This window comes from Peromyscus eremicus, chromosome 3, assembly GCF_949786415.1.
Source record: "Peromyscus eremicus chromosome 3, PerEre_H2_v1, whole genome shotgun sequence".
Taxonomy (NCBI): Eukaryota; Metazoa; Chordata; class Mammalia; order Rodentia; family Cricetidae; genus Peromyscus; species Peromyscus eremicus.
In genome coordinates, this window is record NC_081418.1 from 118,378,461 (window position 1) to 118,401,351 (window position 22,891).

General features: G+C 38.5%; 2 protein-coding genes across 7 annotated transcripts in view; one reads left to right on the forward strand and one right to left on the reverse strand.

The window, feature by feature from the left end:
* Window positions 1-22,891, forward strand: part of Trnt1 (tRNA nucleotidyl transferase 1) — a 42,587-nt gene that overhangs the window by 16,941 nt on the left and 2,755 nt on the right. Inside the window, exons 6-10 of one of the 5 annotated variants that reach the window (XR_009378345.1) lie at window positions 300-493; window positions 1,118-1,371; window positions 1,511-1,790; window positions 8,102-8,225; window positions 10,476-10,647. Coding sequence is in view for 3 of the 5 variants with exons in the window: in XM_059258295.1 (XP_059114278.1) it covers window positions 300-493; window positions 1,118-1,371; window positions 1,511-1,759 (697 nt within the window). In the remaining 2 variants the exon portion in view is untranslated. Of the gene's footprint in view, window positions 1-299; window positions 494-1,117; window positions 1,372-1,510; window positions 1,791-2,755; window positions 5,090-8,101; window positions 8,713-10,475; window positions 10,648-22,891 lie in introns of those variants that run through there. The other 4 variants (XR_009378346.1, XM_059258295.1, XM_059258294.1 and 1 more) reach the window with 4 other exon arrangements.
* On the reverse strand, window positions 2,873-22,891 carry Crbn (cereblon). Of its 2 annotated transcripts, none has more exons than XM_059258290.1 (11): window positions 22,765-22,891; window positions 18,628-18,743; window positions 17,802-18,004; window positions 16,927-17,076; window positions 13,423-13,582; window positions 7,138-7,200; window positions 6,102-6,186; window positions 5,577-5,692; window positions 5,078-5,142; window positions 4,320-4,451; window positions 2,873-3,503 (listed from the first exon to the last, which is right to left on the reverse strand). In XM_059258290.1, the coding sequence occupies exons 1-11, from the start codon at window positions 22,829-22,831 to the stop codon at window positions 3,323-3,325; spliced, it is 1,338 nt and encodes a 445-aa protein (XP_059114273.1). In that variant the 5' UTR covers window positions 22,832-22,891; the 3' UTR covers window positions 2,873-3,322. The 2 variants fall into 2 exon arrangements, with proteins under 2 accessions (XP_059114273.1, XP_059114275.1); XM_059258292.1 differs by having other exon boundaries at window positions 18,628-18,740; window positions 22,765-22,866.

Below are 22,891 nucleotides of genomic sequence, written 5' to 3' on the forward strand. Positions count from 1 at the left end.
GTTGGGACCACTCAGAATACTGTGTAGCAGAGCATAAATATTTTGTCAATAAACCAAGTTTTCTAAACAAGTATATGCAAAGTCTGTTAAAAACAGACCAAACAGCACTGTCCATGCTTTGTTGATCCATCCTAGATGTACATGGGACAACCATAGTAGAAGTGGAAAATACTTTATGTGGTGATACATGCCTGTATAGAAGTAACAAAACTCTGAGGCTTTTCTTGCAGGGTTTTTTTCCTTAGTAAATTTAAAAAACCTTGAAGAAAAGAAAAAGTCACATGTCAAATGTCTTACAGGTTTTATGGCAGAATTGTCGACAAACCTGGTGAGCATGACCACGAGACTCTAGAAGCAATTGCCGAAAATGCCAAAGGTTTGGCTGGAATATCAGGAGAGAGGATTTGGGTAGAACTGAAGAAAATTCTTACTGGTGACCATGTAAACCATTTGATCCATCTGATCTATGATCTTGATGTGGCCCCTCACATAGGTGAGGTTATACAGTTATGTATGAATTTCTAGCAACAAAATACCTAGTTTAAAGTACATGAGGTAAAATGTTTTGTGTTACATAGCTAAGGAATTTTACGTGGGGAAATGCAATTCTAAGATAAACTCTGGATTAAGGATTAGGACAGTTTATGGGTAGGAATAGTGCAGAGTGAACACTTGGATTTGTTGAAGCTGTGCCACTTACTGGCTTTGCAGGTTGGGTGGGTTTATCATCACAAAGGGTTGGAAATAATAGCAGTTAGACCTAGTTAGCACTTCTACAAGAATACTTAATATGTAGGAACGAAGTCAGTAATTATAGCTAATATATTCCAAACAGGAACACAAAATTACTAAGTAGGGAATGGGTGCAGACAGGAGCGTGACTGAGAAGGCATCTGCTGTGCACTTGATGTGACCACAGCTCCTCAGCCTCCTGCTACATCTTGATGCAAGAAACAAGAATATGATAGGGTTTCCTTGGAGTTAAGGGAGTGACCGATGGGCTGATAATAAGCAGTGGAGAAAGAACACTATACATTCTTAAAAAACTGCATGGTATGAGAGACAAGTGAGGGTTTTATATTAAAAACAATTGACCTTTTTTTTTTTGGCCATACAGGTTTACCTGCTAATGCAAATTTAGAAGAATTTAACAAAGTCAGTAAAAATGTTGAAGGCTTTTCACCAAAACCGATGACTCTTTTGGCCTCTTTATTCAAAGTACAAGATGATGTCACAAAACTGGATTTGAGATTGAAAATTTCAAAAGAAGAGAAAAACTTGGGTTTATTTATAGTTAAAAACAGGAAAGACTTGATTAAAGCAACAGATAGTTCAGAACCATTGAAACCATATCAAGACTTCGTTATAGATGTAAGTATGTATTAGGTTTGGTCAGAAAAATAGTTCACTAACTGGAGAAGCAATTTTTCAAACTGTAGACTTTATATAAATATTTAAGTGGTAGAATGAAATTGTGAGTGTTTAATATGTGAAAAACTCTGTTACTTAGTCAAGGGAACCAGATGCAACTGCCCGTGTGTGTGAGCTGCTCAAGTACCAAGGAGAACATGGCCTGCTCAAGGAGATGCAGCAGTGGTCTGTCCCGCCCTTCCCTGTGAGTGGACATGACATCAGGAAAGTGGGCATTTCTTCAGGGAAGGAAATCGGCGCCCTGTTGCAGCAGTTGCGGGAACAGTGGAAGAAAAGTGGTTACCGAATGGAAAAGGATGAACTGCTAAGTCACATAAAGAAGACCTAAAACGAGCTCCCCAGGAAACAGGAACGTCTTGGTAAGACTGGATTTCTTTCCTTCCATTTCTTACTTAAATCCTAAGAAATAGCAGCAAGAGTAAACTCAGTATGGATGTATAGAAAACTAAGCAAGTCTATGTCCTCTTCATATAGGTTTAACTCTGAATTTTCCAAGTCTGTAGGAGTAGTGCCAGTGAGAAAAGTGTAGCTGTCACTTGTTTAGACTGGAGGTGGTAACTCCAAAAGAACACTTGTGTGCGCTAAACTAACTAACTACTTTATGTTGCCTTAGCTGATTGCTGATTTTAAAATTAATTAGTCCACAACGCCATTCATTTACACTGGGCTTTGATTTCCTTTTGTGTGCAAAGCTTAGACTGTTACAGGAATAACTGAAGGGCTAGCGTTGAGAGTGCTACCAGGTACCACAGAGAGTGAACACAAGTGTTTATTTTACTAATTAGATGGATACAGCTTAGATTTAGACACTTGGTATCCATGTACCATATAAGCAAACAGCAGCTTTTGGAGTTTGATAAAATCACTAGTGATGAAGCCCAAATAAGAGGAAGATTAAACAGGGTTATGTTGCAAAAAGGGGAGCTCAGAACTCCTTTACACACGTTAGTAAGTACCTGAATTTACATCATTGAGTTCCTGCTGTTGTCATTCCACCTGCATAAATAGCAGGAAGGATACAGATGGAGTGATCTCAAAGCTGCTGTGTTGTGTGAGATTCCTATATACATACTATCTGCAAGGAATGGGAAACTGTGTGGGTCATGAGATTACACTGCCTCACTATGACTGCAGCTTGAATGAAATAGAAGTGGAACTTAAAAAAACAATGACATTGAGGAGTTACATTTCTGTACTTCACTTTAAATTTTACTTGGTTACTTTGATTTTTACATAATTTAACTAAATAGTGTAGGTTTGGACATAGATATTAGTTTGGTAAGTTTTATTTAAAGATGCCCTTCAATTGCTTTATTTCCTAAAGGGTATAATCCCAGAAATATATACTGTTCACTTAAATGCAAAATGCACATATACTATTATTTAAAGGGGTCTTACACATGACAGCGTTATCAAATAAATAGTGCAAATACACAAAATGCTATTTTTTCTGTTCAAACTGCTTATTTTACTCTTTAATATTTTCAAAATTTACAAATCAGTGTCTCAGACAAGCTAAAGAAAATTAAAAGGACTTTGTTCCTTTCAAAGTAATATATACTGCTTTGCCTCTGTCTTGTGCTTGCCAACCTAGCTCCTGGAACATTCATCATTTAGAGCAGTGGTGCCCTATCCTGTTCCCTAGCCTTTCTCATCATTGCAAATGGTGTTTTCTTATCCTGTCAATGCCACATATTCACCAGGATAATTAATGGCACCAAGCTACTGAAGCGGGTACTTCTGAATCCAACCTTGTGTTTTACACTGCTTTCTCATCCTCTGAGCAAGTGTGCTCTTGAACTTGGTAGTCAAATGCTGTAACCACTATACACATACATCAGAGGCAGTGATGTCTGGGGCAGATCTGACTTGAGGAAACAATCTGTTACACTTACAAACAAAGTATTACTTTGTCTGGACTTATTTCATCTTCAGTTTCTGGAATTGTGGGTAACAGAGCAGAGCGAGTTAAGCCCCAAAATTTTTGAGGTGACATATCTTTTTTGGTGGCTGTAAACTTCCATCCAATATGGCTTGCACAAATCTTACACTGGGCAATGGTCCATGCATACCTGTAAAATGAAGGAAAAACACAAGCTAAGGAAACCTATTTTAGACTTTTGATCTAGGCTTGTGTAATTTCTCTGAAACCTCATAAATTTACAAAACTACCTTCTCATAATTTGATACTGTATTGATACTATGTTTTGACAATTTTATTACTACAAGTTTCTTTATATTGCTGTTTGCCAAAGACTACATTGCTCCAGCCTTAACCTCACTGCTTTCTACTACATTATTGTTAGAGAACAGCAATCCAATCTTGGAGCTATATAGATGAGGTAGAGGAAGGAGAGCATGAACTCCTCGAAAACAAGGCACTTCTGTTCTCAAGTTAGCAAGTTACCATTTTCCTCAGGTAGAGCATTCTGCATTGAGTGTTTACATTAACATACTTTGTTAGTTTTACAGTCTTCAGAATGATGTCAAATATGAGGATTTTTTTTAAGTGCAGGATAGCAAGCAAAATTACTAATCCAATTTCAAAGTAAAAAGGTGACCCAGAATAAAGCAGGCTAGATATAGCAAGATTTACTAGTTTTTACATCTTGTTATGTCCCTGTTTAAGGCCTCTGATCCACATATTAGTAGATCAACCAATAGTTGTAGTTACAGTAGATCATAAAGTTTTACAATGAGCTGACAAATATTTCAGTTTTTTTCTCTAACATATGCAGTGATATACACCGCCCCCATTCATTTTTACCTATTGATGGAATGAAAATTAGTTAAAATTATTCCTGTCCTGTTTGCCTCGTATCATTTCTAGAAGTTTCACTTAACACTAAATGAAGAGTCAACAAAAAAACTGAACACAACCATATTACCCAGGAAACCAGCTGTGTACTGTAGAAGGTCGACCTATCAGATTCAGGTTGGAAGCTTTATACACAGTCAGTGTCTCATGTACATATCCATGAGGATTCACATATGCTGCCATTGGACCACATAAGGATAAACTGCAACAAAGAAGCAATACGGAGAATAAGAGAATGAAAAGAAAAACAGCAATTCTAATTTTTTTTCTTCTTTGGGGTATGTTTTTCTAATTTTTGAATTTTGTGTCAGATATAAGTACAGGATACAGGAGGTTGGCAGATACTCTATTTTTGCTTGAAAATTTTCTTTGATGAATCCAAGGGAAACACTATTGTTTAAAAAGCCTAATGAAAAGGTCATGTTTATTCATCTTTAGACAGTTGGCTGCCTTGCAGACACATCAGTTTCCTTATTTTCTTGATTTACTGTCTTGTTTTATAATTCTAATGAATTCATCAAAGTGTTAAACTGCTGTATCACAGCGTTAGCACACATTCAGAGCCATGCCCTGTTTTGGTCCTGTTTAGCATAACTAGTTGAAAGATAATGCTTGAAGCACTCTTTATGTCAGAAAATAAAATATTAAACAAAAATTGAGGAAAAACATATTGTATAGACATTGTGGATATTTCCAGCCTGGGAGACAGGCTTACCCCAGACCTGTGCTTATTTTCTTAATTGAGTATATTTTTTAGGCACTGGAGGAAAAATTCTGTAAGTTAGAAATGTATTGAGAGAGGTATACTAAATGTAATAAAGATCTTACCTAAATATTTCATTCTTGGTTGTTATTTCTGTTTCTTGACATTGTTTACAGCAAAGGGAAGTACACTAAAAGTTGAAGTGGAAGAACAGGTATGTTACCCAAACCATGAATAAACTTCTCGAGGGTACAAATGTATATCACACTTCCAACTAGATAAATTTAGATGAACCTAGGATTAATATTTAAGGACTACAAAATTTCAAATTTTTAGATTGAATATACCTTATTCAAAGGTATACACATACATACACACCCACACACACACCCCTCCAAGACTTTACTGTTAAAACATTCATAATCCCCCAAATTTGGAATGGTCTAAATTACAGAGCATTTCAGATTAGAGAGAAGCTTTTTAACACAAATCAGAACAGATAACCAGGTACTTCTCCAGTATATGACTATATTACTATAAAACAGAGGTATCTCCTGGTCTCAACAGTGTGGACTGTGTAGCCTGACCTACAATCTACACAACATACATGTCATCTTTACTCACTTTATTCATGATATCTAATTCACAGCGAAGTCGTTGAATAGCACTACCAATTTTAAGGAGCTGAATTCTCAACACATCATCAATAGGAAGACAAGCAGCTACTCTGTAAGAAAAGTCTTAAAAGACAGGGTGAGGTTTGCACGCTTTAAACTTAGGAATCATTAATATGTACTTATATTCCAGTTACCTTCCTTTAAGTCAAACATACTTGAATGAAGTTGACTTACAAATATAGAGATGACATATAAAGCTAAGTTCTGGAGCCAGATTCACTTGTAAAGGCTCTATAAAGAACAGGAAGTGTCTAATGCAATTTAACCACTTCTGCAATTCAAATTTAGTTATTAGAAAATTAACAAAATATGAAGACTGTTGCTTAAAATACTAATTTCTTGAAAAAAATTTCAAAGTAAAAGAGATGCAAATGCCTTTTCAGAATTCAAAGGTTAGTTTAAACTGATTAATATTGAAGCGCCCCCCACACACACACATACAACATGCCACAACTTGCTGTATTTGCCTTACCTATTGGATTCGCAGGAAGAGAATCATCTTTGAGATTTTCATCCCATTCACGTAGCTGTTTCTTAATTCTATCCATTAATGTTTCCTAGTTTAAAATAAAAGTAGCCACAATAAGGTTCAGTCCCTTTAAAAATCATACACTGGTACTAAATCTGAGACCAGGTACAATGTCTGTTAAAGGCAGAACTGGCTGACTCTTAACTCCTTTGACTAGCAAGTAGGTCAACTTCCCAGGCTTCTCACTCTTGGCTATCTATCCCAAGAAATATGTGATTCTAAATGCCTCTGGATGCTTAGGATACTCTTCTAGGCTGCTGCTTGAACTAGCCTCTCTTTGGACTTTTCTCAAGCCCTTTTCTGGCTCATTGCAATTTGCTGTCTACACACCTCACTTAGCCACTAGTTTCTACAGAAAAACTGCTGTCTGTCTTTTTCCAGGCATTAACACATTTTTACAGAATGCATCTGTGCCTTATAAGGCTCATGAACTGCTGAAGGACAGAGGCCAACTGCGTTTTTCTTTTAGTCGTACATACATCATACATGCTCAAATTACTTGTTTTATTTTTCCAGTTCTTTAGATTTCTGGGCAGGAATTCACTAAGAAATACAACTAGTATTTGTTTAATGTTTACTATGTGCAATGGCTACTATTATACCCATTTGCCTCAAACCACAGAGTAACTGATAGAAATTGGGTTTTGAAGATAGTCATTGTATTCCAAATCAAGATTCTTTAAGTTATCCCAGTATTCTGTCTTTTGTGATTTTGTTAGCAGTGACAGTGCATATACCTTTAACTGATAGCACAAGCCTGTGTAGATGAATCACTTAATAATGCTAGTGATACAGAGATACATATAAATGTACTTGTTTGGAAAACAATATTGTGATGTTAGAATTCTTAGCTATAGTGTGACTTTCACATGACTCTTCATAATTTCAGTAATCAAAAATGTGTCAGCCTATTTTGCTAAGATATAAGTCAGGACTATAAAAATTCTAATAAAAGACAAGTTTCTGGCACATTACTTACAGCGTCATATAATGAATACAGCCACCGAGGCCAGGAAGTCAGATTTGCACAGTGAAACTTTCTCTGAAACAAAAAGTGTCACTTATGAAAATTCAAGGAAAAGATTTGAATACTACAAATAGTAGCATCTAAAAATGATTAATCCTACAAAAACATTTTCTAATTTTAAAAAGATAATTACCAATAGATTATCTGAAATGGCATTCTTACAGATGGCAAACACTTTTAACACCTTAATGACAAGTGCACTCTGAGAAATGCTGGTCACAAATGGCACTCACCACAGACCAGGGTGGTCTAACTATACACCTAAGCTACAAGACACAGCCTATTGCTTCTAGATGACAAGCTCACATGGCATATTGCTGTACTGAGATTGGTCGGCAATGAAAACAAAATGGTAAGTACCTGTGTATTATACAAACTAGGCTATAACAAGTATAAAGGAATAAGATGTGTGATACCAATATGGGGCACTTAACCACAGACGGATTATGCAGAACTGTTCGTTGTTGTGGGTAGATCAGTGGTAGGGAATGAATGATAAAACCTAGGCTATTACTGTCTAAATATTGCTATAGACTGTATATAATATTAAATATATAAAGTATTCTTCAGTAATCATGTCAAAGGAAAATTCTTCCATTAGAGGGTTTAGAGGTGTATTTCAAGGGGACATGATTCTTGTTTGCCAATATTAGGAATTACTACAATGGTAAAGATAGACTTTCTGAAGTACCATGAACTACACCTCAAACTAGTGGATACTTGAAAGAAAAAAATATATAGCCTGGCATAAATGTCCTATTTTAGACTACCTAAAAACAGTTTCCTATTCATGGTTAGCTCAGGAGTCCAGCCAAATAGGCCAGAGCAAAAGACGTAAGTCCTCTCCAGTAAGTTATCCTTTACATCTAAGACCATATACCTTATACCAAGGGTTACTGTCATGGTTCAATTACAGATTTTTAAAGATGTGCTACCAACAACAATAGATGATTGACTACCTACAAGTCGCCATGGAAACAATACTATAGCAAGAACTATTAGAATACCACATGACTACTAGAAGCATCTCCATTTTAAAGGTAGGTGAAACCAGGCATAGGGTCACAGATTTGGCAGTGGGAAGTAGCTAGGTTATGCACAGAAGGGTCTTACCCTAACATTTGTTCAATGTGCTGACCACTTTTATGTATTAAGAGATGTTATAGATGGCTAACAACAAAAAAGTGAAATCACAGCACACAAGGTTTATACTTTTGGGAAAGAAATCTACTTCTTAAAATTAGAAATTCCTTAAGTTACAAAATTATAAGAATCCAAGGAAAAGTTTCAGCTTAGGTTGCTGACACATGTCTGGCTAAGAAGTTAAACATATTTTTCACATTAAGATGAGCACTTCTGGAGCATGAAGACATTATAAAGTGTAGGGCAAAAGTGTAATTTTGCCATACATCAAGAGAAGCCCAAATCATTTATTTACATAATAAAACAGAAGCTAAGTGACATGTTAACACAGTGACAGGAGTGCACCAAATGATGCCATCCTTTTGTTTGCATGGCCCCATCCTATAAGCAAACTAGTGTCTCAATTCCCATTGAAGAAAAAGACTTGTAAAAATCTTTAATGCAGTTATTATTCTTCCTCTCAAAGTTCCATGTACAAACAGATGTTTAGTTTAAAGTGCTTTTAACAGTGAGCACACAAACAGAAGGGGGCAGAGCGGTTGGTCTTTACAGAGCAACTGCCCAAACTCAGCACTCCAATTCCCGAGTCCCTCTGGACTTTCAGCGCTGAGTGGCTTCTACCTTCTGGGGGAGTGGGGGCTGCTGATATCATTCAGCAGTTCACAGAGCTGCTCCAAGGCTTACTTTGTAAAAGGGTTTACTTCAATAGCCAGAAAGTTTAGGAAATTAAAGGGGCTAAGGACTAATTCTTCACAGAGGCTACAGTTATTCAGGGAACAGTTTACTAGTGATAGCACACACAAAGGCCCTTAAAATGAAACTGCAAGAATTTTTAAAAACCATGAAATGAAACATAGAATAATTGGGGGGGGGGGGGCCTAAAAGAAATCATCCCACTGACCTCTTTTACATGGGGCCCAGAGATAATTTTTGTTTGATCTGCTACAGCGAGCAAAGTAATAATAGAATTTAGTTAAATAAGCTGGAAGTTATCAGCTTTTGTTTTTCTTTCATTTCCCAAATATATCTTGGTAATGAACGCTGGTAGGATCTTTACTATTCTAGTGGCTTATAAACTAGTGGTAGATACACAAATATATATGCATAGTATGTGTGCAAGGGAAAAAAATCACAAGTCTCTCTGTGCTAATACCTGACTACACCTATCTTAGCAACATATCTGAGAAAGTTTCAGTAAAAAGGGGCAGTGAGAAGGCCAGAGGCCCTATTAGTACTCACAGTACTTAGGGACTTGAGAATTGCTACAGCTGTCCAGTACATAGAGACTGACACAAAAACAGAAGAAGTAACAGATAAATTAACCTGGTCTGAGGTGGCCCCTCAAATCACTGTGAGCAAAAGCAAACTCTCAAACTAAATGGGACAAAGACAAGCCACCTGGAAACAGTGACATTAATACCAGGATAAACTGCACCTGGACTCATGTTTATAAGAAATCCATTATCAAGAGAAAAATTGTGCATGCTCTTCCTTAGGAAGTTATTCACTAGAATTTAGAACACGAAGGCAGTGTACTAAAATACAATTAAGATGAACCCCTCCCCCCCTGTAAAACAGCACACCACAACCAGCACTAACAGATGACAAACAGGGACATGCTTGTGATTACAAAGATGATAAAGGTCAAGAGTTCTTAGAAGCCAGTGACCCAGTAGGAAAAAAATATATATATTCAAGCCCTTATTGGCATTTCACCTCACTATCAAGATTGAGCATACACACATAACGTCCCTCTGTAAAGGGAATCTGTACATTTAGTGCAGGTGTCAGAGGACTAGCTGTGTAAATTACAATGTAACCACGCAGCAGCCTGCTGCAGCTTTAAAAAGGAATGATGCTGTGTCTATCAAAAGATACAGTGGAATCTCCTGTAAGACACATGAGAAGGTCAACAGTAGTGACCTTTCTTGTAGCTTTTGCACATACAAGAATGAGTATCTGTATCTTTAAAAAACAGCCTGTGAGAACAAGTTTGAAGGCGATGCCTTTGTAAGTTTGTTCTCATTTTTGCCCTACTCTCCATGAGGAATAGGACAACCACATCTTGCTTATTTAGCACAGGCTGGAAGGATGAGCATCAAACACTACAGATTTCTAATTTCCACATTGCTTACTTTATATTTCAGTCAACTCTTCTAATTAACATAGCAAGCTTTATATACGGACAGGCTGAGAGCTTGGACAAAGGGAAATGCATTTCAAGAAGGATGAAAAAGTTTGCCATTTGGATACTCTCTTCCAATCATTCTAGTGAGTTTAGAAAGCGGCCATGATTAAATAAAAAAAATGTAAACACCAGTGTCAAAGCCTGAATCTCAGGAAATCAAGATCTCTTGTGGAATGGGTTTGAAGTGTTTCCCAATTAACTCGGCTAACATTTTCCCCTTCTCAACATCCAACATACTTAGAAGGCATATGTCTATTGGACCTTCTCTACTGCTACTCTGTCAGAATGGGAGGCTGCATAGAACACTTAAGGAAGCTTCACTATTACTTTATGATCTGGGCAGTTTATATACTTTCAAAGATAACTAACTGTATCCCAGGAAGACCATATTCTCCTGGATCCTTCATCTTTCCTATTAGAAATGTGATAACCACCTTTAAATCACACTAGCAATCTCCCAACTCTGCCACCTTAATTACTACTCAGCCATGGAAGAAGGACGCATCTAGTATGGCTTAACTTTGTGGTGGGCTGTACAAGTGAGTGTGAATAAATTCTATGAAGAGGACTGAACTGATCTCAGGTCTGTCTAAACACAAGCAATACACGGTCCACTTTCAAAGTAACAGAATGTCCACCTCCAAGTTCAGTATGCAGTCTCAACAGGAAGTCCTAGCCGACCATCCCTGCAGCACTTCCCTGTTTTAGCGTCTATATTCTGTTGGGCCCAGAATGGGTCTAAGAGATACAACAGAGTTTACTAGTCACCTGGGTACAACATACATTTGCTAGCAACATTTTTTCTTTCAACCTAGTGAACAAGATTCCAAATTTCGGAACCTAAGACATTCTAAGCTTAAACAAGGAACCACTGAAACAATCTGAGAAATAAAAAGGCTGAAGGCTTTTTAAAAACTTTCTTAAAACCTCGTGTGCCTGCCTTATTCCCTAGTTCCTTCTGTTAAGGCCTTGGCAACTCTTCTCACAGTGAGGGCTCCCGAGTACAAACCTATGATGACAGAGAAGACTTAGGAATCCAGGTCACACGTCCCCAGGCAAGCAGTGGCTTCCTTGCCCATTGAGCCAGTGACAATACCTAAAAATTCCTAAATTCAATATAAACAAAGCGAGGCACTGTTGTCATAGAATATGAAGAATTTAACCAATAAGTAATACAAAAGTTAAACTTCACAAGTTGTGTTATTTGCATAACTGAAGTTTAGGTTTAGAATTTCAAGGTCCTATGGCCAGGACAGGATTTGTTATACAGGACCAATATGTCAGTTATGAACTACAGTCCCATCCTATACTTAGTAAACTTCAAAAAGTAGTAAATTTAGAAAATTCAGATAGTTAAGACTTCCCATTACCATCCCAGTATGAATTAAAAATCTCAATATAAGTTCTACTGAAAAGATAGCAGTCACTGAAATGAACGGCTAAATACTGACATGACATGTAGGGAGCAAGCATCTTGATAGGATTAATCTGCCACATAATCACTTCTTTAGCAGACATGTGATAGTACTAAATAGCTTGAATACAAAACAACACTCCTTGACAGAACTACCTTTTGACATACTTATTCTAAGAATTATGCTTAAAATCATCATGAACATTAATTCTCCACTGTTGTATTGACAAATAAATAAGGGTAGATATATTGAAAATCTCTATACCCAGTTTGGAAAAGGAAGTACTGTACAGATACACCAAAGCTGCTTGCAACAACAATGTCAAAGTTTCCATAACATTACTTTCTAGGTTCTTTTAGCAAGTATTTAAGCAGTCTAATTATACTCTATAGAGCATTCTTAGAAAAACTAAGTAAAGCATACTGTACTGTGCATCAATGTTAACAGAATGGGGTAAAACCGTATACCTTAACAGTTATGAGACCATCAAGCACCCACTCTGCCTTAAGTTCTCTAGAAACTGAAGAACACTAAATGTGATAGAGCAGTGAAAAGGAGAGTGAGCCTGTCATGAGAATTATATACTAATTCACATCACTTTAGGATGGTATGCTACCTACAACAAAATGTAAACCTTCCCTACCTTAACTTAACGAAGAGTAAGGGAAGATTCACAGAACTTTTATGTTTACAATGGAAATAACCTTCTTGTATTTTTATTAAGTACCAAAAAATCAATTTATTCTAAACTTAGAAATTAGTACATTTCTCATTATGGGGAAATCATCAATTTAGAAAGCATGTTTTATACCTAAAGGTATTTACACATACACCTACAGTGAAGTACATATCTCACCAATGAAGCAGAACAGTTTTCACTTTTATCCTAAGAGGTGAACTTGTTTAGCCAAAGGAATACCTAAGTTGTAATGCCCAAACAAGCACCCTTGGCTTTCTTCCATGCTGGGAATCAAACACAGGGCCCTGAACATGGATGGTAGGCAAGACCTCAACCACTGAACTACATTGCCAGCACCAAACAAGCAATACCTTACCCTCTCAAGTCAATTTCTGTTGTGATCAGCAGCATGCTGCAAAACAACGGACAAAGCTTTTTTCTGAAAGGTCTAAGGACAGCATTCTTTTCTGCTGCCGCTGAATGGCAGCCCAAACAATCCTGTCCCTTCTTCAGGGCTGCATTTAACTCAAAAGCCAAATGTGTGATTAGAGTTTTCTACGGTTCCTATGGAATCAAGAGCCACAGGCCGTTAATACATACATGATAAGAACAGTATCAACAGTGTCTTACAATTGTGTGATATTCACCACTACTGCAAGTTATCTTTTGTAAATAACTGCCTGTGAATTATTTTTAAATCCATCTATGATCAAGAAAACTACAGTGTCTAGAAAATGTCATGACAGTTGTGACTCTTTTTAAAAGCAACCTGTCTTCAGTTCTAGAAGACGCATAAGAAATTAGTGTCTCACCTTCTGGTATTTCTGCCACCATTTACACGAATACTGGTCTTCCCAAGAGACAGGTTTTGAAGGGAATATCTGGCACTTATTGAGTGATTCTAACTGAACTGCAGACATGGTTGACGGCAACACACACTCTGGCAAAATTTGCACTTTAGCTTGCTGGATTCTAAAATAGAGAGAATCAAGCATGTTGTTCATTTTAAGATACACTGAGTGAGTTTCTCGATATAGGATAATTTTAAATACTAAGATTTTTCCAAGTTCCCCACTTTAAACAAATAGACCAAATGCTATATATGTATATAAGAAATTCTCAAAACAATTGTTTAATAAATCTTAATATAAGAGATAATTTAGATTTCAGTCTCACTTGTAGACTCAAAAGAGATTATACATTTCAGATAAATATACAGGCACAAATGAAGCAAAATTTATTTTAAAAACTCAGCATACAGCCTACAGATTATCTTGACACATCTAACTCGTAGATATTCTTAGATAATACAACTCTCCATCCCTAAATCTCTAGGCTGTGAGCCTCACACACTCTTTCTTCGTCATTAATAGCCAGGTAGCAAAAACAGAGAAAGAAACAAACACACATTTCATACACACACACACACACACACACACACACACACACACACACACACGCACACACACTCTCTCATATTCTCTCTCTCTCCCCCCTTCTCCCTCTCCCTCCCTCTCCCCCTCCCTCTCTCCTTCCCTCTCTCCCCCTCCTTCTCCCTCACTCCCCCTCTCTCCCCTCCCCCTCTCCCTCCCTCTCTCCCTCTCCTCTGTTTCTAGACAAAAATTTATTGCACCAAAGACACTGTGGAACCAATGTCCTCTAGCCCATGCTAGGCCTTTGTCTGCAGTACCAGCTTTCAGAACAGGGAGGAAGTGAGTCCTCATGGTCCCTGTTCAACACACCTGGGGTGTATGTATGTATATGTGTGTGTTGGTTCTCTCCTATGTGTTTATGACAGTTACTTTATGATTATAACAACATGATTTTATAACAGGCTACACAAGAAATTGGGGGAAAAACTACAAAATTTAAGATTTTGCACTTACATTGTAATGCATGTTAAAATGACCCACAAGTGTAGATGGATAATGAATGTATAAAGAAAATCCAGGAGCATCTACATCCAAATGGATCTGCAAACCCAGTTCAAAGTAAACAACTTTTGTCTCTCCAAAAATCAAAATGTTACACTATTAGAATTTTCAGCTAAAATGTTTGTAATATATTTGTTTCAAACTTTTTTGACTAAAAATTACTTATCCCAGATGTGACAGATAAGAAATCTCAGAATTCCAACAGGATGTTAATATCTCTTTTTCTGTATACTTCTAAGAAACAGATTTCTGAAGAGTCCTAAACCAAGTCAAATACACCCTTCTATGTGTTGATATATGAAGTGTCATTTGGTTAAAAACAAAAACAAAAAGATGAATCTTAAACTACAGCTTTCCTAAAGTTCCCAATATGCTAAGGAATAATCCTGGTATAATGGCTGACAGCTAGTTAGGAAGTCAGAATGTGGATGAAGTCAGCTGTATTTACTTGCATAGGGCAAGTGACCTACCTCCCTGGGACTTAGCTTATCAATCATTTGCAAAAAAAGAGACTGCCCTGGACCACCTTCATGGTTTCTTTCACTTGCCCATTTGAAGTGATGGTAGTTTCAGGACCAGGGTGGGAGTGGAGGCAAAGAAATCTTATTCCACAGTGGGCTTTCAAATTGAGACACGTCTTTTTGAGAGGCCTTAATATATAGTAGGTCTACAGACTGTTAGAGAGAATTCTCCTCTCCAAGGCTAGTCCACCTGTCAGTGTGATGTTGATCTTCACTAGACTGCAATCATGTTTCTTGACTACTTTCTGACAGTGACTACTTCCAGCTTGTCTTTTAGAGTTCTACATAATTAATTATTAAAGTCACATACATACTTTCTCCCAACTCAATTTCTTTTGTCACTTCTAGAAAATAATATTCAAAGATAATCAAACTGTATCAAGACGTGTACAGGAAGTAAATTAAAAGCTGTTAGTATCAGCAAAATCCACAGTAACAAAACCACCAGCTAATTACCACAACAGACCACCAGATCACTTTGTGGTGATCACTTAATGCTGTCCTAAATGTAGACCACAACATTTTCAGTCACTTCTCCAGCAACTTATCTACTGAGGACCTCAGGCATACAACCTTATAAAGGTTTGGAGTCTGTACAATGAAATGTTCTAGAGAAGGTCCAGGAGAAAAGTAAGGATGATTTCTTGTCCCAAAATGCTGTCTGACTCATACACTTTTGTAAATTAATATTTACAGATGCTTATAATATGGACATAACAGACAACAAATCTTGCCCTCATGCAGCTGACATTCTTGTTGGTACTTAAAATCTTCAAACCTTCCTGTGCTCAGATACCATACGAAATAAAAGCGGCATGACAGAATTTTCAATTCTGACCACAGACCAGATTCCCTACAAACAGGCAGAGCCCAGAGTCCCTTAAGATACTACAGGTGCAGCCGGGCGGTGGTGGCGCACGCCTTTAATCCCAGCACTCGGGAGGCAGAGCCAGGCGGATCTCTATGAGTTCGAGGCCAGCCTGGGCTTCCAAGCAAGTTCCAGGAAAGGCACAAAGCTACACAGAGAAACCCTGTCTCGAAAAAACAAAAAACAAAAAAAAAAAAAACAAAAAAAAAAAAGATACTACAGGTGCTTCCTGTGTGCCAGAAACAAGACATGACACCAGATAAGAGAAATGCCTGCTTCTACTTCATTTCCTTTTTAGGAGGATGGGCTAAATTAGCAGAACTTAATGGGAAAATAAACACAGTATTTTCTGATCGTATGAAAACCTAACCATGTGAACTACGCCAGGATCCTCAGGAAACTTCTAAACTTCACACAGTGCAGAGACAGAAGCATTTCTTCATTCCTCATATAAAAGACATCTTGGGATGATAGAAAACGCACAATGCACACAGTCCCAAACTCCGTGGCTGGCACAGCTCAGGTGTAGCACGTGGCAGATGTCCTTCCTCAGTGTAGCTTTCAAACAGCATAACAGTGCTGCCACTTGGACACCTGTGCTGGTGAGCACACTGAGCACATCTTTTGCCCTCGATTCTCCCATGCTGCAGAGAGCTCTTCAATCCCAAAGAAGCAATCCCTCCCTCAACAGGTACTTCTTTTGGTGCTTATAGCATTGTTTTCAAACCTGGAGGGATGTTACAATCACCCAGAAATAATTTATAAACACTGTCACTCCACATTAAGTCACATTCCGGGCTGGGAGATGAAGCTGAAACTTGAGGTCTCTACAGTTTTACACTTGACAGTGACTCTGTTAAACATCAAGGTTGGGAACTCTGGACTTTCACCTTAGAAGGCAAAGAGAACAACTAATGAAGCTATAAAATATCAAGTAAATAGTAAATTGCCACAAAGTTGCCACCTCCCTCTAAGATGCTGGAAGTTTCTTACCCATCTGACTGTGTTCTAAGTTCAAGGACCTTGAACCTCTGCCGTCCAATTGCTTTCACTTTCACTACTTCAATTCCAAACTCCTGCTCTTCTCGATAAGCATAGATCTCTGCTGTGGTTCCGAACTGGGCTTCCCTTTCTTGCATATTACTTCCAAGACAAAAATTTACGGGAAGAGTTTTCAGCTTTAGCTTTTAAATACACAAAAGCAGCAAAAGCAATACGGACGGGAGAACAATTTACAGCAGTCGCCCTCACTGTAAAGCTAGCACACAAGGCTCCAGAGAGCAAGCAGGGCAGTTTAAATAAGGGGAGGTTACAGTCACTGAAATAACCTAGGGCTAAAGAGTTTTAAATTGTATTTCACAAAGTAAACATTCCTTCACTTTGTTAGACAATGATGGTCACTGCTAATTAGCAGCACTATGCATATATATATGTGGGCGGGGAGAGATTTGGGGGTGATGGGGAGGCTTCCTGTTTCCACGTTTCCTTCATTTGCCAAAGGCTACTTGAAGGAGAGCTTCAGTTTCCCACTGTTGTGTTGGCACAACTTGTGAGTTTTGAAAGGGAAAAGTAACCTCTGTATATAAAAGCCCAGCTGTCTTTGAATAAAAACAGTTCTGAACTCAGATTCCAGGCAGGTTTTCCATTAAATGCATGGAAGTGTTTCAAGAGCCAGACACAGCTAAATTGTAAAAGTAAATGTCTGACTTACAAAGTGATGAAAGTAGTATTAGATACTGACAAGATTGCTTGCTTCACACTCTTATCCAACATCTTCTGCAAAATTCCAGGTGGCTTTGGCTGCCACACTGACCTTGGCTGTGTCAACACAGAAGGCAGCATGGGGAGCAGATTTTCCATCCGCTTACCTGTATGCGAGAACCGCAAAGGTTCTGTCTTTCTGAATTAAATTCCGCACCATGCTGACTTCTTGCGGGTGAGAAAGCTGCAGTGGTAACGTCTGCCCAGGAATTAGGATCATCATCACTTGAGGAAGGACTGGAATTACTTGACAGCTGTCATCATCATGCAAAGTCCTACCATGAAACTCTTCCATATCAGCTCCTAGGTACTATTCAAGAACACACACAGAGTCAAGACACACACTCAATACACCTTAAGAGATTAAAGAATAGTAGAGTCAGCTACATAGACAGAGCACGCATTTATTTATATAAGCTTGGTTATAGAAGACACCTCCATCAAACTCTGACTTTTGATCTAGTATTTCCTACTAGAACTCCAAATTTTTATGAAGAATCTCTCATTAGCATTTTGTAGCTCAAAATATCTTATTTTAACCAGAAACCCCTCTGTGTCCAAATATGACAACTCATATGACAGAATGTTGGTATGTAGAATTCCACCCCACATCCCAGCAGTAATATACTCTTAATGGCTCAGTTACTAGTAGACTCATTCAGAAGAAGACAATTCATCAAAGAGGTACACCCAGGATAAGTTTAAAAGTTAAGGTTGTCTGTTTGCATATTAGAAAATAGTATAGAAAATAGTATTAGAAAAAATATATCACAGCAGAATATATTATTACATTATTTCAATTTGTAGAATTACATGCACTGGGAAACAACAGGTCAGCTAATATGCAGGATCCTTCAGTCACTTGCATTTAGGAAATTCCAAGTACAGTTAAAGGTCCATCTACTGCATTAGCTCCGTGACTAAATTACATACTGTATGCGATGTTGGCAGACTGGTGTCAAAGTTGATGATGTTCGGTTTCCTGGCTTCTTTACTATCCTGGTCTTCTACTTCCATTTCAATTTCATCTTCCTCATCTTCACTCTCTGCTGAAGTAGAATAACAGAAGAAAAACAATGAGATTCAAAAAACAGCCACCTCTGTTCCCTTCCACACAGCCTGCTCCGAGGACAGACATTCTTCTAAAGAAAGCTGTGCAGAGGCAGCAGAGAGCTGCTCAATATTTAGGTAGCAGGCTCTTTTGCTGCCTCTGGCAGGCCAATTTTCTGTTTACCTGGCTGGGGAGGCCCTGATCATTCAAAGTACTTATCTGGTGCTTTACAAAGTATCCCTCAATAAGGATCCCCTTGATGTAATTCTCAGGATTCAGCTGAGGACTGTGGTGTTTCCTCACCTCACATCAAGGGTACATACAGTCCACCTGACCTAGGGGCTGATGTTCCTCTTGATCATCTGGCTGGGGAATCAGCCATCAGGCTCCTTCACTGTAACATGCCCTTTTCCCTCCGTTCACACTGTACTTTTAGAAAGCAGAGCAATTGGTACAGACTTATAAGGGAAACAGCTAAACTATGTGCAATTCTCTTGTATGGACGATTTTTCTCTTCTCTATCAAAACTAATTCTGACCCCTTACATAATAAATTCCAACTGATTAAAGCTTAGCTTCCTCATCTGAAGAAAAAAATGAAGGCCTGACACAATAATCTCTGAGGAGCTTTCAAACTTTAGCTGTAAAGAGTTCCTCTGTGAAAAAGAAAGCAAGGAAGAAATAAGTAGGCAAGAAAGATCTGTTAATGTGGAAAAAGATTCCATTAAAACCTGGCAGAGGGCACTGCTTTCTCAGTGACTACTCTCCCAGCGATCATATTTAAAAATTAAATGTTTGCAATTATTTTCATACAAACATTGATTTGTCATTTTAAATTTAAAAATAATGCTGGCACAAAGAAAAATACATTTTAAAGGAGATTTAAGAACTGTATCTGCACGTATTATTTTGAAATTATAAAAGGTAAGCTGGGGCGGTGGTGGTGCACGCCTTTAATCCCAGCACTCTGGAAGCAGAGCCAGGTGGATCTCTGAGTTCGAGGCCAGCCTGGGCTACCAAGTAAATTCCAGGAAAAGGCGCAAAGCTACACAGAGAAACCCTGTCTCGAAAAACCAAAAACCAAAAACAAACAAACAAAAAAAAGTAAGCTGATCTACTTTAAAAAATCATGCTACCGCCGGGCAGTGGTGGCACACGCCTTTTTTTTGTTTTGTTTTTTTTGAGACGCCTTTAATCCCAGCACTCTGGAAGCAGAGCCAGGCGGATCTCTGTGAGTTCGAGGCCAGCCTGGGCTACCAAGTGAGTTCCAGGAAAGGCACAAAGCTACACAGAGAAACCCTGTCTCGAAAAACCAAAAAAAAAAAAAAAAAATCTTGCTACCAAGGGCAGAGATCAAAGCCCCAAACACCAAAACAAACTACTACTTTATAGAGGTGTTACTCTATTAAATCAGAATTGTTTCTTTGCTACCAACTATGGGTCCATTTATGATATCTGGTACTGTATTAAGATATCTTTGACTGTTACAACTAGAAAAATCCTGGGAATCCAGACTAGGTGTTGGCCTGGCATGCTGCTAAACACCCTGTACTGCTTAAGGTACAGATTACAAGGGGTTCTCCAGCTTGAAATGTTGACAGTTTCAAGGTTGGGAAACACTGGCCTAAACTAAGAATCAAAACCCACTAAATCTCATTTCTGTTCATATATTTTTAAATGCTCCCCCCCAAAAACTTTTAAATGCATAAGGTTTGATTACAAATTGGTCAGCTTTTCTATTGAGAAAGTTTGTTTTTTTTTTTTTTTTTAAATATCAAACCACCTGTAAGTAGGTTCCTAACAGAAAATACAAAGATTTTACAATAATAAAGTAAATGCCTGGAACCTTATATTTATGAATTCCTAGATATAAGGCTCTGTTAAAGAGAAGAACATATGTCAAGATGTATGCAGGTAACTGATGTTTAACATTTCTGAACATGTTTTTCTTGACAATAGGGAAGTTTCATCAAAAGATAAAGACAAAACTAAAATGAGAAAAACATTCTGAATGTAATTTTTTTCATCTGCAACTCTAAAAACCTAGATTTTACTTGACATTTGGAGAGACCCATTCTCTTCTCTACTACAGCAAACTTAGAATATCTTCTATTAGCTCAAGTGCTACAGTTATACAAAATTTACACTTGACATTTTCTACTTTTATTCTTTAAAGGCATTTGTTATATATGGTAGCCATTCTCGTAAACAAATTAAAACCCACTTCTCCCACTTGGAAATGTTTATCTTTGAGCATTTAAATTTGTCCAGTATAGATTCTTCACCCCTAAAATGTTAAACCATTTCCTTAGCACTTAAAGATGCTCACTTTTCAAAGCAGCTTACACTACATAGCTTCAAGGGGCAAGCCAGAGTTTCTCCAGCAATAAAAACTTATAATTTGGACAACCATTATTCCACATCTACAACATCTGTGAGCTTCTTCTAATATTTTAAATTGAGAAAATACACAGACTTTTCAGGGCTACTGATGACTCATGCAGGAGCTTTGGTGAATGCCAACAAAACATGCACTTCCTCCTTCCGCTCCGCCACTCTCCCTAAACCTTTGGCACATCCACAGTGGATCACTAAAATCTCTTTTGCTGAAAAATGACTTACCTACCTTTATAAACTTTAGCGAGTGCAGCTTCACAAACCACAAGTGGCTTAGACAAAAGATGCCTTCTATGAACTGGCACGGCACCCAGCTTTTCCCTCCTTCAAGCTAAACCACTACCAAGGAACAGATTCATACCCAAAGCACAGATTTCCTGAGGCAACTAACTGAAACCTGAAATAATTTCTTCACAACCCACAAAAAAACCCTCCTACCTCACGTGACTAAAGATGCAAGTTTTCAACAACTTACAACTCACCTAGTCCACAATTGTATCCTAAGTAAATCTGCATTACAAGATTGTTCTTCAAATCCTCTAACCCCAGAATAATCCCTACCTCTGAAAAATTACAAGAGGAGTTGGAGACCCAGCTCAAGAGTATCCAAATCAGCACTGCAATGAATCAAACACAAATCCCAACAACCCTAACAGCACTTGCTTATCTGGCCCTAAATGAATTGCACCGGAGATTATAATTACCCTCAATAGCCTCACCACAACTGTGAACCTCCTTAAAATAGAATGGTGTGTATGGTGATGGTTTTCATACAAACAAAAGCTAACACACTGCGTGGTTTATAACCCAAAGCCAGGGGCAATAGTCTGTGTTGTCTACAGCATTCTAGGAATAGTATGTACCACTAATTCATGCCCTTTTAATATTCAGTACTGCAATGTAAGTTGTCACAAAGTACACGGACATAAAGAGAAAACAGGGCAGAGAAATTGGTAATACCACTCTCTTGAGTGGTAATATGCAAGCATATTATTTTCGCACCTGAAAAAAAAAAAAAAAACCCACCAAATATGGCCTCGACAGAGAGGTAGTTAAGCGATACCTGTTGTGCTGACAGATCAGCACACCGCAGAGCCCTGTCTCTCTGCAACTGTGTGTCCTTCCATGTCACTAAATTGTACACACATTTAACAATTCGTCGACACATTCCTCCACAAGCAAGGTACTGAACAGGTGACAGGTGTAGCAGTAAAAGCGGGAAGGCATGCAAAGCATTCACTTCGTGGCGCGTGACGTGTTAAGTGCTTAGTACATATTAGCTGTCAGTCGTATTAAAAGACAGACGTGCAGGAAAAGGAATGGCTACTAATATGACCCGGTTTCCGACGTCGCCTGGTCCCAGAGAATTTCCATGGAGGCTTTCTAAGGAGAAAGATGGACAGGACTGGGTCCCTGCTCTGGGAAACCAAAGTCCCTCGCCCCAACATCCCCCACAGCCCAGGAGACAGAGGCCGGGAGGAAAGCGCAGGGTTGCAGCGGTCGAGGCTCCTGAGAAGCTCCCCTACTCGCCGCTGCACCCGGGTTGCTGTCCCCATCCTCCCTGAGGGGTCGGCCCCGGGCCTCGCTCTCCACCCGTGGCCAGGCGCCCGTCCCGGAGGTTACCAGGCAGCAGCGGCAGGTGGTTGCCCATGTTGTGCGCAGCGTCCCGGGGATCTCCCTCGTCGGCCATGTCTGTTTACCCGCAAAGGAGCCTGGGACAGGGCGGTGCCGGGACGCAGGGGGAGGGTCT